At 45.1% G+C, this 14,977-nt stretch overlaps 2 protein-coding genes across 4 annotated transcripts in view; one reads left to right on the top strand and one right to left on the bottom strand.

Annotated features, from left to right (window-relative positions):
- Positions 1-14,977, bottom strand: part of TRAPPC12 (trafficking protein particle complex subunit 12) — a 647,809-nt gene that overhangs the window by 630,436 nt on the left and 2,396 nt on the right. The window lies entirely within an intron of this gene.
- The window catches only part of PXDN (peroxidasin), a 78,296-nt gene continuing 67,451 nt past the window's right edge, over positions 4,133-14,977 (top strand). For all 3 annotated transcript variants that reach the window (XR_014561900.1, XM_083729910.1, XM_083729909.1), the window contains exon 1: positions 4,133-4,718. Coding sequence is in view for 2 of the 3 variants with exons in the window: in XM_083729910.1 (XP_083586036.1) it covers positions 4,501-4,718 (218 nt within the window). In the remaining variant the exon portion in view is untranslated. The remainder of the gene's footprint in view (positions 4,719-14,977) is intronic.

Below are 14,977 nucleotides of genomic sequence, written 5' to 3'. Positions count from 1 at the left end.
GCAGGAATGTGTGCAAGGAAGCACATCAGAAATTGTAGCCAGAATCTGAATAGTACTTTAGTTGCTGGAAATAAGCACAACTTCACTGGTTTCAAGTCATCTTGAGGTAACATTCTCCCCCCCCCCATCATTTTTATCCAGAATTCGTATAAAAAATGGACCACCACATTGATTTGATTCCAGATTTTTGTGAGGCAAGGCATGAAAGATGTTTTACTTGTGATGTAAGCCTTTTTCACGTTGCGAACCTGCTTTTGATTGCAAAGTTCTGAAATTGACCATAATGTGAAATACCTAAATATTTTCCCCAGCTGCTCACATTGCAAAATATATTATTGTTGTTCAATTCAGGCTTGTATTTGTCGCGCATTTGTGTTTCACTTTTCCTCCTGGTAATCTTTGTTCTTCCTACTGAGCTACCACTCAAATAGTTACATCGAAACATGGGTTTTTCTTTAGATAATGTTCTAGCATATTTATCACACCATTTCCTGTACAGAAGAATCAAATGTTGCCAGGACTTGCCTCTGATTGTACTGCTGGGAAGGAACAAAGTTGTGCTGTCTGGATTATCCAGAAAGTAGGGAATCATTTTTCATTCTTGGAAGTCTCCAGAAGGAGGTCTGCCAAGATAATAACTGGTAAGAATTCTGTTGGCCATGATTTGGCTACCTCCTCCACCTCTGGATTTAGCTTCAGCCAACTTAGACTTTATCTTCCAATTGCTCTACATACATCTTGAATAGTGCCTGGAAAATAGTTGGCTTTCAGAAGAAGCAATCAGTTGAAGGTTTTCTACTCCTCCAAAAGCCAAAACTCCCCCCCCCCCCAGCTAATTGGATATTAGAATCATTGGTTGTTATCAAAATCCTGCTCTAGAACATTTTGCCATAACCCCATAATCTTTATTGACACAGAACATCCTGTTTCAGGCAAAGGATAAACAAAAATCTGCTCCAGATGTAAATTATGTCTTTCTTTCTTTTTCTATTATACTTTTTAAGATTTCCTAGCACACAATATGCATCGTTCTGACTTTGGCAGAAGTTAGCTTCCCTTTGACCGTTGCCAGCAAATTATGTGTTTAAAACTAAAAGTATAAATATGTCACAAATTGGACATTCCTATTACATCCGTTTAGAGTATTATCAGTACATTTAAATAAACATTAACACTGGCCGCCTCAAGGTATTACACAGCACTCAGGAGAAAAAGTTCATGTTGACCTAGAAATAGTATTGAACTTTGTGTGTGTGTGTGTGTGTGTGTGTGTGTGTGTGTGTGTGTGAGATTGTGCACTTAATTTGGCTTTTGATACAAATACTTTTGGTTCTGATAAGAAGCTGCTTCAAATTATACTGTATTCTGTAAGTTTCAGTGAGAGAATAAAACATGCCACTGTTTTGTGGAAGTTTTTCTCTGTTTAAAAATACAATTCCAGAATGAGGTCCTAACCAAGACTATTCCTTGCCATAATTAACTTCATGATAACTGTTCAATATCAATCACACTCGCTCGCCAATACATCATACTCTCAGGGAGTAACTTTGAAGGTGATAGATGGATGCAGCTCCCTCTTAAGTCAAGGAAAATACTCTGTATTCCTGTGAGATAATGTGCTGGTGACCCCTGGCAGTGGTCTACCGCTACTATCCATTAGGTGGTGGCTGCTTGATTTCAGCATACACACCCAATGCCTGCACCAAAACCAGCTTACATCTGTAATCAATAAAAGTTGTGGCCTTATTTGATCCCAAACATTGGTGCTTTGTGTCTTTACTGGGTCTTATGTGTGAGCATGCACTTCCCTCCCCATCTGCAGGTAAAAAAAAAGGTAAATGACCCCTGACCGGTCAAGTCTAGTCAAAGGCGACTATGGGGTTGCAGTGCTCATCTCATTTTCAGGCTGAGGGTGCTGGCGTTTGTCCACAGACAGCTTTCCGTGTCATGTGGCCAGCATGACTAAATCGCTTCTGGCGCAAAGGAACACCATGACGAAAACCAGAGTGCACAGAAACACCATTTACCTTCCCGCTGCAGCGGTACCTATTTATCTACTTGCACTGGTGTGCTTTTGAACTGCTAGGTTGGCAGGAGTTGGGACAGAGCAACGGAAGCTCACCCCGTCGGGGGGATTCAAACTGCCGACCTTCTGATCGGCAAGCCCAAGAGGCTCAGTGGTTTAGACCACAGCGCCACCCGCATCCCTGCAGCTCCATTGCACCAGGGCCTCCATTGTGGTGCTCCCATCTGTATGTTTTGTTTACAGTTCTCTGCTGCGATTGTAGTCCAAAAGTATGTGGCCTTCCATGGAGTATTCCTGTCAAACACTACAGTATGCTTCTCTACTCATAAGTAAGCCCTACTGCGTTCAGTCCGGGCTACTCCCAGGTGTTTCAGATGATGTTCTGTAACTCACAACCAAAGGACTCACACACGTGTCTCACTGTTTCAAACTGAGCCTTCAAAGTGGCTGGCAACTCATGTTAATGACCTTAGCTTCAAGCCTTGCTTTAAAGAGCTGAGTCAGGGATGGGGTGCCTTTTTCCAGCCCGAGGGGCTCTTCTGGGCCACATGCCAGCCTTGGTGGGGCAATAGGCACCAAGTGCAACATCAAGCAAGCCCGTCTGGAAACAACTCATTTGATCTGGAAGCCCTTCCTAAATCTTAACGGGAGTGAGGAGTTAATGTGTTTGTGGATGTACTGGGTGCGTTCTGAAGAACCTATTCCGGAGCACTTTCACCTGCCCTTATGTTCAAGGGACACACACTGAAAACAGATGGGGGGGGCTTGTGTGAGGTCTGATTCAACCTGAGGGCTCTAAACAGTCTTTGAAGCAGCTGTGTGAAAGGAAATCTGCAGCTGCAAAGAACTCGGAGCCTGCCTCAAAAAAGGTGTCTTCTTCGGGTTTATTTGTCTGAAGAGTGGGATCAAAACAATGCAATAGGCCCAGCCTTTCTCAACCTTGAGTCCTCTGATGTTGCTAGACTACAACTCCCGTCACCCCTAGCTAGCAGGGATGATGGGAGTTGTAGCCCAACAACACCTGGGGACCCAAGGTTGAGAAAGGCAGTAAAGCCCATCCACACACAGAGATGACCCCACACCTACTGGGATCACAGAGATATGCAAGGTTTTCCTTCCGTGACCATTTTCTTCATGCACAGATATTAATGGAGATATGTTCAGACATGACCAATGAAGTAGAAGTGCCTTTCACACACACCCCTTCTCCCATCACCATCTCCCTCTGCCTCCCAAATGCTGCCACTTCATAAAGAAATGATTAAATGTGAGGGGAGCACTTTTATATTCCATGCCACTTCTTTTTCTGCCATTTATCAAAAGATCTCAGGGCAGTGTACAACATTGGAAACCACACTGCAAAACATCAAAGATAAAAACATAGTAAAAGCATACTGACAGGCAGCCCAATAATAAGTGAATCACCATAATAAAGAGTTTTCTCCCCCACATCTTTTCAGGCCATGTATTATTTAATTTGTTGTTGTTCAGTCGTTTAGTCGTGTCCGACTCTTCGTGACCCCATGGACCAGAGCACGCCAGGCACTCCTGTCTTCCACTACCTCCCGCAGTTTGGTCAGAGTATTATTTAATAGCTATAGGTAAAGAGGAATGTTTTTGCCTGGCGCCTAAAGACAGGTAACAATGGCGCCAGGTGAGCCTCTCTGGGGAGAGGATTCCACCATCCAGGAGCCGCCACAGAAAAGGGTATTCTCTTGTTGCCACCCTCTGAACCTCTCTGGGAGCAGGGGACATAGAGAAGGGCGTCAGTTGACAATTGCAGGGCCTGGGCTGGTTTATATGGAGAGAGTATTGAGACCCTGAGCCCTGTAAAGCTTCACAGGTCAATAATACCAACACTGGGAACCATTTGCAGAGCGGTTAGTGCTGTAAAATAAGTGGCCATAAGAAGACTCTTTGTCGCCATCCCGACCACAGCTGAGCTACGCCTGCCGGAAGTGGGGGTCTTTTGTGTTTCCCTCCGCCAGGTGTGGTGGCCATAAAGGGAGGAGGTTTTCTTCCCCCTTCTCCCTCCTCGCAGCTGGCGGGAAAAAACCAGCAGCCATTGCCCCCGCTGGCGCCGGCCGGGGTGGAAGAAGAGGCCACCAGAAGCCCCCTCCTCCTCCTCGCCCCTCCATTGCGCTGCTCCAGGCGGACGAGCGCAGGGGAAAGCCCCGGCCTTGGCGCGGCGAAGCTGCTGCCTGCTTTCTAGCAAGCTGGCTGGCTGGCTGAGGCGGCCCCTCCTGCCGCCGTCCCCTCTTTCTCCTCCCCCTCCGCGCTGCGCGCTGGCGACTGGCTCGCCTCCTGAAGCCCCCGCCGCCGCCGGCTCGACCACCGGAGCGAGAGCAGCGGCAGCAGAGCCGAGAGCTGCCTCGGCTACCTCTCCTCGCCCTGCTTCCCTTCTTATTTTTCCCTTCTCTCTCTCTCTCTTTCCCCGCACCCCGCCTTCCTCCGCTCGGTTTTTGCTCGACGGCATGGCCCGGCGCAGAGCGGGCGCTGCCTTCCCCGGGCTCTGCCTCGGCGTCCTGCTCGGCAGCCTCCTGCCCTTCGCCTCCCCGCAGCCGCCGCCGCCTCCTCCGCCGAGGGGGAGCGTTTGGTGCCCCAGCCGCTGCCTCTGCTTCCGCACCACCGTGCGCTGCATGCACCTCATGCTCGAGAGCGTCCCCGCCGTGTCGCCGCAGACCACCATCCTGTAAGTTGGGTGGGGGGGTTTGAGAGAGGGGGGGGCACTTGAATAAGATATTGCGGGGACGCGCGAGGAAAGCTCCGCCCCGCATAATCGATCCCAAGACATGGCGCGCGCATCAATTATTTGAATGGCAACTTTTTTTAGGGGGGGGTCCCTCTCAAATATTAGTTGGCTCCTGTGGACAGCCACGTCTGTTGCGCGGGGCTCCCAGCGAGGGGAAGATACCTGGCAATGGCGAGGGGTAGGAAAGGAGAGGCTTTTTTTTGGGGGGGGGGAGGAACCACGACGGTTGCTGCGGCCCCCAGCGCACTCCTTTGTCTGCAGCCCGTGGCGGGTCTGGGTCTCTTGCTACCGGTGCCGTGCAGACTTCTCTTTTGTCCGCGCCGCCGCCACCTTTCGTGTTTTGTCTACACAGGCATGTTGGCTGAGGTCCACAAGCTTAGTTTAAGTTTGGACGCCTTGGGTAGAGACCCCGCAGCCCAGTAATGCAGAAGAAGTGGTAGGAAGGAGCGGAGCTGATCTTGAAGCTCCAAGGAATACGGGAAGGATCCAAGCCACCCGATCCCAGCCTTTCTTGAGTTCCTTAAAAAAGGGGGACCTCGATGGAGGTTTTTGCTTTCCCGTTTGATTTCATTGACGGCTGCACTGTTGGAGAAGTTTCACTGGAGGAAAACACACACACACGCGCGCGCGCGCGCGCGCGCCCCCTCTGCTCTGTGGTTTCGTTTATTCCTTCCTTTTGCTCTGGTTTTTCTGGCTGAGAGTTTTGATCTCTGCAGCTCCGAGACCTTTTGTGTGGCTTTGTCCTCTTTAGGAATGTAGCCACTGGCATGAACTGTGTGGCTTTTCCAAGTCACTTGGCCTCCCAAGCCTCTTTGTTGTAGATTTCCATTCATCCCTCAGTTCTGCCTTCGATTTCAGGAATGTCTGTTTAAAAGGTGTCCTGGGATATGTCTGTTAAGAATGCAATAATGGGGACCCTTATCAATTTTTGTTGCTTTTTTTTGGTACTTGCCGTAGGTGGGAATGTTGACTGGAAACAGTGCTGTGTGTATTTTGGACAGAGGGTTTGTGGATTTCTACGTTTTCTTTAAAAAGGAAACACTGCCATGAAACGCAAGGGTTTCCCTCCCTGCACTTTCCCAACAGCAAACCACTTCTGAGCAGTTTTCAAACATGATTCTTGTTAGTGCCTTTAGGTGTGGCGTACTTCGTCGGGCAAGAAAGGGGTCTTTCGGGGATACTTTCATCTTTGTTTTAATGTGGGTAGCTGTAAAATATACAGAACAGAGCCTGTGCTCAATTATACCCGAGGAACATAAGCCTCCTGATCTTGCAGAGATTTATGGACATGCCAAACTTAACATAACTGTGTGAACCACAGTGATGTCACTGTAAGTATTCTCTGAATACTATAGCGATCTTCCAGGGTACAAAATGAAGCATGTGCAAGACTCAGACCAAGATGCAGCTTTTGAAAAGGCAGTTCCATGAATGTCTGACTTCCCTGTTATGAGTATTCATATTCATATATACAGGATTACTTGGGCTGTGAGCACATCGACAATTAACTTGTGCTGCACTTGACCCCCCAGCCAGCAGTTGACTGCCCCAACACCACTTCTGCTGTTCCACGGACAGCCTTCCCTCTTGCAAAAACACAGCGGGAGATAGGGCATTCCATAAGGCTTTAATGTTTATCCACCAGCAGTGCCATGCACTAGAATCCCCACCTGTTGCCAAGACTCAGAAAAAGGAAGCATTCTGGTGGGGCACTTTCGCCACCTGAGGTGGGCTGCCTCATGCAAAACAATCCAGCATCTATGTATTTCCATCATGCTGAAGAAAATTAACAAGACTGCATATCAGTCAGGAGGGAAAATACATGTCATATTAAAAACAACAACCATAGTTGGTTTATTGCCCAGTATGGTGGTACCTTGGGTTATAGATGCTTCAGATTACAGACTCCACTAACCCAGAAATAGTACCTCGGGTTAAGAACTTTGCTTCAGGATGAGAACAGAAATCGCTCGGCGGCAGTGGGAGGCCCCATTAGCTTCAGGTTAAGAACAGTTTCAGGTTAAGAACGGACCTCCAGAACGAATTAAGTTCTTAACCCGAGCTACCACTGTAGTTATTTAGTCTCTTAGGGAGACAATGATCAAAAACCCGGAAATATATTTTACCTGGGATTCTTCAGATTTTTACATTTTTGGCATTGGGATACTAATAAGCACCATAAGCAAAATGTACTATTAATAGTTTTCAGTTTATCTAGGCAGGTGAAGTTGAAGCTGTGTTCTGTTTATGCGACTTATTTAAGTTTTTATCATTCTTGTGTCTGAGTTACAGACCAAGTAGTCATGGCAGTTTTGAAAACTACAGAAACAGGGCCTAAAATTTAACATTTTATGATATCTGGAAAATTGATTTAGATTCCCACAGGTCTACAAGCCTGCATCAAGTTTGTAGCAGCCAGGCCTGCACAAGGCAGGCGTTTGCTTGGAACAGAGCCTTTTTGGTGGTGGCACTGCAGTTGTGGGATTCAGTTCCATGTGATATCATCCGGAAGACTGCATCCCTTCAGATGCAGTCCACCTCTCTCTTCAGTGCCTAATGCAAAATGGTGTTCTGGACTGATATCTGCATATTGGGGATTTGTTAGTTTTATTTGTTGCTTTTGTGCTGGTCTAGGATTGTTGTCTGGCAGGATGCGGGTGGCGCTGTGGTCTAAACCACAGAGCCTAGGTCTTGCAGATCTGAAAGTTGGCGGTTCCAATCCCCGTGATTGGGTGAGCTCCCATTGCTTGGTCCCTGCTCCTGCCATCCTAGCAGTTCGAAAGCATGTCAAAGTGCAAGTAGATACCGCTCCAGCGGGAAGGTAAATGGCGTTTCCGTGCGCTGCTCTGGTTTGCCAGAAGCAGCTTAGTCATGTTGGCCACATGACCCAGAAGCTGTACGCCAGCTCCCTCGGCCAGTAAAGAGAGATGAGCGCCGCAACCCCAGAGTCGGCCATGACTGGACCTAACGGTCAGGGGTCCCTTTACCTTTACCTTTAGGATTGTTGTGAAATGGGTATTTTAAATAGTTTATATTCTATTTTATAGGTTGTATTTTATAAGCGATTGTAAGCTGCTGTGTGAAGAGTATTGGAAAGTAGACTACATATCTGTTAAAGAATAAATATTTTAAATTTCTAGGCAACCAGATGCCTGGAATTTCCAAAGACCTGTGTTTTGGCACTGATATGTTTCAGTAAGTGCTCTTCAACTTCTGCCGTTTACTTTGCCTTAAAAAAAGACTTCACAAGCCCATGGTCTTGCAAGATATTATATCAGCAGTTTTGCTTGCATTTTTCTTGAATTACAGAAATCATTAACACACTGATCAATACAGCTTTACCCAGAAGTATTATTCGAGCTTATTTCCAGATAAATATGTTAGCGGCACAACTTTATAAATGCAGGTTTTAGCTATGAATCCTATTTTTAAAAAACCCAGATTTTAGACTATTTTAAGGCCTTTAAGAATGTCCCACAATGCTTCAGATTCCAAATATTTCTGAAAATAAAAAGTGGAATTTTTTTTGCCACTAACTGAACCTTTGGCTTGATGCACAACCTTTTGGCAGCATCTGAGTAATCCCACAGAAGCTGTAAAAAAGGAAAGAAAAATTAACTGACTAGTACAGGAAGTGGGTGGTTAATGTTTCTTGCATTTAAAACAAAGTACATTTACAGAGGGCTTTTATATTGATCGGTTTTCTTTATACTGTTTCCTGTAATGCCAAGTTATGCATGGCCCTGAATGAGACTTCATGTTGTTGTCCTCGGTTATGGAAACATATGTCTGAAGGCAGATGGAGATCAGAAATATAAGATCAAAATACTTGATTAAAATTGCTGGGGCTTGGTGGACGTCACAGTAAATTGTCATTAATTCTTGCATTTAATAAGCAAAAGACCATTTCAGTTGGGGTTGAGAAGTAGTATTCCACCACACGCACATCACATTCTTACTGACTTGTTACCTCACCTTTGGGATGACAGCTTGCCTTAAGAGCTATAATGATTTGTAATATACGATCTGAATCATATCTTTCAGTAGAGCACTACTAAGTAGTTGCGTAAAGGAAGTGAACTGAACATTTCCTTGTTTACCTTGTGTGGGGTTTTGGTGTTCTCTCCTGCACCCCAGGTTGTGGTGGTGGAGTGGGGCTTACCTGCATATGGAGATGAGTGTCTTCTCACTGCTGTGTTTGTGTGTGTGTAAGAGTTCAACCCATGCAGCTGAGGTAAGACACAGTATTCACTTATGTCAAAGAGGGAAGAAACATGGGAGATAGTTGCAGTACTTGTACTTATCAGCAAAGGTCCCCCATCTCCCTTGCTTGAACTTGTGTGGTGTGCTCTGCTCTGCCCCTCTCCCAGTTGTTGGAGTGAAGATGTGTGCTACTGTTAGCAATGTATTCAAAACCCTAGAGTGTTTGGAAGACAAAGTGCCCTTTCTCCATAGCTTCCCCACGGGAGCTCTAAGCATGATTAACATTGTGTACCATGAGCTATAGAGGGACGCGGGTGGCGCTGTGGGTTAAACCACAGAGCCTAGGACTTGCCGATCAGAAGGTCGGCGGTTTGAATCCCCGTGACGGGGTGAGCTCCCGTAGCTCAGTCCCTGCTCCTGCCAACCTAGCAGTTTGAAAGCACATCAAAGTACAAGTAGATAAATAGGTACCGCTCCGGCAGGAAAGTAAAACGGCGTTTCCGTGCGCTGCTCTGGTTCGCCAGAAGCGGCTTAGTCATGCTGGAAGCTGTACGCCGGCTCCCTCAGCCAATAAAGCAAGATGAGTGCCGCAACCCCAGAGTCAGTCACGACTGGACCTAATGGTCAGGGGTACCTTTACCTTTACCATGAGCTATGGTCTCTGGATATAGGATTTATATATTGGTAGTGGTGTGCTGAATTTGGTGCCGAATTCCACCATATTCTATGCTCTGCTGCAGTGGTATGAGTGGGTTGGTCACCCACATGGGCACAACTGTTTGAAATTCACCTTCTCCCATTTAAGCCCCAGATCTGGAGCCAGTGTGAAGCTGAGCTGTTTGTCAGGCACATTGACAGTGGACTCAAGAGGTATAGGATTTGGTGCTAAGTGTGCTCTTCCCTTTGGCTGCCTCTATCCCAAACATGACTTGTTTAATCTGTTCTGCTAATGCATTTGCGTTGTTCCGCTGGCTTAATTTTGTGGCAGTGATGTATCTGATGTATCCATCAAATCCTGTGTCCTCTCAGCTGGCAGATATCTTGCAAAAGATTTCTCCCTAAGCTGTGCTGTTTCTTCACTGCTCTTCTTTTTCCTTCTGTGAAAAACAAGACCTGTTATTTCCTTTGTCCAGGCTTCTCTTAGCATGCATTTAATGATTAATCCTAATGATGTGTATACAGTACTTTCCTCCCCCAAATAATTCATTTTAACAAGTCACTAAATGCTGCTTGTTCTAATTCATCTGAACTGTCTGAATATTCTGCAACTCATCTCCTTTTTTTTTTTCTTTTTTTTGCTTTTCATCCTTCCATTTATGTGTTAGTTTTATTTTTTGTTAATCTTTAGTTCATTGTTTGGTGTGTGTTTTTTACTGAGTGGCGCTAAGTAGTAATTGGAAAACTATGCTTCCTTTCTGCTCAGTAGTAATGGCTTTGCTTTTTCGTGGAACAACTGAGTCTGTATTTTGTTCCCTTTTTAGTGTTCCTTCTATTCCTTCCTTAAATGAGCATGCTTTATTCATCATTGTCTGACTTTTGTGTTTGTGTGTGTGTGTGTATGCCATGCGTGCTGTGCTTTTATGCTTACCTCATTACAGTTGTGAGGTCTTCTTCACACAATCCGTTGTGTGTATGCTTAGTTTTGTTCTTCACAGTAATCTTTTATAGTCCTGTGCAGACCTCCTACATACTGTATATTTGAAGGAGCATCTTCCCCCCCATCTTTCAGCCCAGACACTGAGGTCCAGCGCCAAGGTCCTTCTCGGGGTTCCCTCATTGTGAGAAGTGAGGTTACAGGGAACCAGACGGAGGGTCATCTCAGTAGTGGCACCTGTCCTGTGGAACGCCCTCCCGTCAGATGTCAAAGAGATAAATAATTATATGACCTTCTGTAGATATCTAAAGGCAGCCCTGTATAGGGAAGCATTTAATATGTGGTGTACCGTTGTGGTTTTGTATACTCTGTTGGAAGCTGCCCAGAGTGGCTGGGCAACTCAGTCATATGGGCAGGGTACAAATAATAATTATTATTGTTGCATGGATTGGAACTTACATATGTGCAACCCGACGCCTGTAGTTTTATAATGCGTAACTTGTACTCTCCATCGCTGCAGATGTGCAGAATACAGATGTGTTCCTATCTACCTATGTAACATTGTATGTGCATAGTAGCTTAGCACTTGTGACCAACATGTGGAGGTTGTGTTCATGATCCCATTCCCCCCCCCAACTCCCCCATCAAAGATTCCAGTTTCTGATTAACAATTCTGATACAGGATGCTTCCTTTTCAGTTCTCAATTGGAGCACTCTGCTTGGATCAATAAGGTCTGCTGTGTATTCTGACCCCTTTTATGCAGGGCTGGTCCTATTTGAGGCAGAATGTATTCCTTGCTGCCTTGCTTACTTTCCCTTCAAAATTGTGTTGTCTTCTGTGGTAAATAGAAACCTGTGTTGCCACCACAAAAAAAGCAGACACACACCTCTAGAATCTTCCGCTTGGACAGTCATTCCTAGAGATATACGCAATATACAAAGTTAACTTGTGCTGTCAAATAGTACGTTAGCATTCACAGAGGCAAGTAAATTTGTTTTTCCAGTTTTGATCCCACTTTTCTTTCTAAAAGGAAAATCAGAGTGGCTAGCAGTCCATAAAATATCAAGAGCATAATAAAAAGATAGAACAAAATGGTATTTTAAAAGACATTTTTGTGTGTGTGCTTTATGCAGGTTTTTAAAATTATGTGAATTATGTGTGGTGTTATACCAGGTTTCTGGTGCTGGTGTTGCATACGCGTGTGCGCGCACACACACACACACACACACACACAGCCATCCTGAGTCTCATTTTCCAAAAGAAAGGTGGGATCAAATTATGAAAACAACAAATTTCTGTGGTAGAACGGCTACATTAACTCTCTCAGTGTGTCTCACCATTTTCAAAACCCAGTATAAAAAGTTGCAATCAGACTTTATGATTGGGATGATGAACCCAAAAGGAGTGCTTTCAAGATTCCCAGTTATTTCTGTTTTGTGTCTGCCATGCATCACCCATGCAAAACAGCAATGCTTCTTATCTGAAATAAACTGTTCAGAAATGTTGAATTGCATTTTACTCCTCCCAGAAGCTAGAGGAATGTGAAACCCCACACAGAGTAGCCCTGTAGAGATATTTTTCATTTCATGTGGTGAGTGGACGGCATGAACACCCTGTCTTCCATCTGTAGCGCATCTCAAGTCACCCTTCATGTGCTACGTGAACAAAGGTCTGTAGCAAAGAGCCTGCTATGCTCAATGGGACCTCTTCCTATCCTGCGATTTTGCACAGCCAGGATTCTGCCTTGCACAGGTAGCCTTGAGGAGCACAGCAAGCTCCCTGCTGCAGACATTTTGTCCTGCCGATGCACGGAGACAGTGTTGGAAACTGTATAAGCTAGGAATCAAGTTGCTCCTTAAACCAGGGTTACAGGTGCCAAAACAGAATGCCAAGTTGCCATTTTTGGACCAGGTAGCTTAAAAAAAAAAGAATTATTTTTGCTTCCTGAAATGCATTCTGATTGTGCAGATAAAATATAACAGATAGAATTCTATAGGATGTGTTGCTAGTGTGTGAAAACAGTCAAGATCCAAGAAACCCCAGGCATGCAGCTCCATCCTGGCACTCGGGCATCTTCACTTGGTCGCAAGTGGCCAATATCTGGCCGCAAAATGTGCCTGGCAAATTTTTGAGCGCTGTATGAGGGTGCGGGGTTTGGCTTGGTGCTCAGGATGCAGTGGAATGGGGTAGGACAAGCCAGCACATCCGTGTTCTACCTTATGCAGTTCTGATTGCGTGGGGAAACTGGGCTAAATGTGTGCCGAAGCTCCAGTTTTTCCAGTCTATTCCATTGGTTTGCATATGGCTGAACTGTGAGATATTATTATTATTATTATTATTATTACAGTGGTACCTCGGGTTACATATGGTTCAGGTTACATACGCTTCAGGTTACAGACTCTGCTAACCCAGAAATATTACCTCAGGTTAAGAACTTTGCTTCAGGATGAGAACAGAAATCGTGCTCCAACGGCGCAGTGGGAGGCCCCATTAGCTAAAGTGTTGCTTTAGGTTAAGAACAGTTTCAGGTTAAGAACAGACCTCCAGAACGAATTAAGTTCTTAACCCCAGGTACGCGGGTGGCGCTGTGGGTTAAACCTCAGAGCCTAGGACTTGCTGATCAGAAGGTCGGCGGTTCAAATCCCCATGACGGGGTGAGCTCCCGGTGCTCGGTCCCTGCTCCTGCCAACCTAGCAGTTTGAAAGCACGTCAAAGTGCAAGTAGATAAATAGGTACCACTCCGGGAAGGTAAACGGCGTTTTCGTGCCCTGCTCTGGTTCGCCAGAAGCAGCTTAGTTATGCTGGCCACATGACCCAGAAGCTGTACGCCGGCTCCTTCGGCCAATAAAGCGAGATGAGTGCCGCGACCCCAGAGTCGGTCACGGGGTCCCTTTACCTTTACTGTACCACTGTATTATTATTATTATTATTATTATTATTATTATTATTATTTATTCAAAGTCGGCACCATTGCATTCCTTACTTGCTCCTCATAAAAGTATTCATGCCTTCTTTCTCAGGCAGTTCAGTGTCAGAGGTAAAGTGAAAGGTATATGAGCCTTTCCAGGTCAGTCTGCAATGTCTGTTGGCAGAAACAGAAAAGATGCACCACTGTGCTTGGCAAAAATGCATTGCCTTTGTTGTTGTTGTGCCTGGTGGCTTTAAAACAACAACAACAACAACACTGCAGTAGAATGTTATGTCAAGTAAACAAGGTCCCTTTGCCATTGTTTCAAGAGAAGGTGGGGATAATCAACTTGTTCTGCTACATTTAACTATGGGAATAAATTTCAAAGCAGTACAGAGCAACTGCGGAGTGAATGCTGGCTCAGCTGAAATGGAATTTCTCAAATGTTCGGGGGGGGGGGGGAGGGAGGTCTTCTTCTCATTGGTTGCCAGGTTTGGATGCTTGTTGCTCTGGGGCTATTACTGTTGCTAAGAGCCAGCTGATTCCTTTGAAAAGAAAATTGAATGAACATTTAAGACCCAACAGCTAATGACTTGGAAACCGGAGAAATGTTAGGGTCTGCAAGCTTTCCTTTCATTGCGCCCTGGCAGCTGCGGTGACACATCTGCTGCCATCTTCCTCTCGTCTTTCTTATTTATAATCTCCGAAAACATTTCTAATATACACTACTGAATGGCTTTCTAATCCCTTGGCATGGTGTGAAGAGGATACAGATGGGTTTACTTCTGAACTGAGACTTAAAAATTGCCGTAGATTTCTGGTGTTTGTTGGGGATCACTGTTTACAAATATTACGCTGAAATATACGTAATATTGCCGTGTTAAAAAGATTAGGATTTCAATCCTATACCCCAGTACCCCTGATAGTAAGACTCATTGATCTCAGTTGGACCTGTTTTTGAGTTGACATTCTTTTGAGGATTGTCTTGTTAAACATTCAGAAAAGCTAATCTAGGACACATTAAGCAATTAAGGGAAGGAACAGCCACGGTATGTCTTATTTCTAAACAAGGAGGTTGAGAGCTTTCCTCTTCAATTCAACTCGCCATGTTGATTTTGGAAACTGATCCTACCTTTCGCTCTTTTGAATACGGTACATTTGCCATTACACTTTTGATTCTCCTTTACTGCAAACCTACTGTTTCCAATACCATATGTAGAAATGCAAATGACAAAGCCTACCCACATGGTGAGAGCTTTTGTTGGATTTATTAGTTATTGAATTCCTACTGGAGTCCTGCTAAAGTTCCAAGCACATCTGTGTAAAAGAGCTTTTCCTTTGGATGGCTTTTGGTGTTCACAAATCTTTCTGCTTATTCACATGCTATGTTTGAGTGTTGCTTTAGAGTTTATTGTTAGTCTCTGGGACAATGGTGCAAATAAATGCTCATGTACGGTAAATGGAAATTCTGAAGAAACCAAAGGGCTTCTTTA

This window comes from Podarcis gaigeae (assembly GCF_964106915.1).
Source record: "Podarcis gaigeae genome assembly, chromosome: 3".
NCBI lineage: Eukaryota > Metazoa > Chordata > Lepidosauria > Squamata > Lacertidae > Podarcis > Podarcis gaigeae.
The sequence above is the reverse complement of the archived record's forward strand: the minus strand, read 5'-3'. Positions and strand labels throughout refer to the sequence as shown.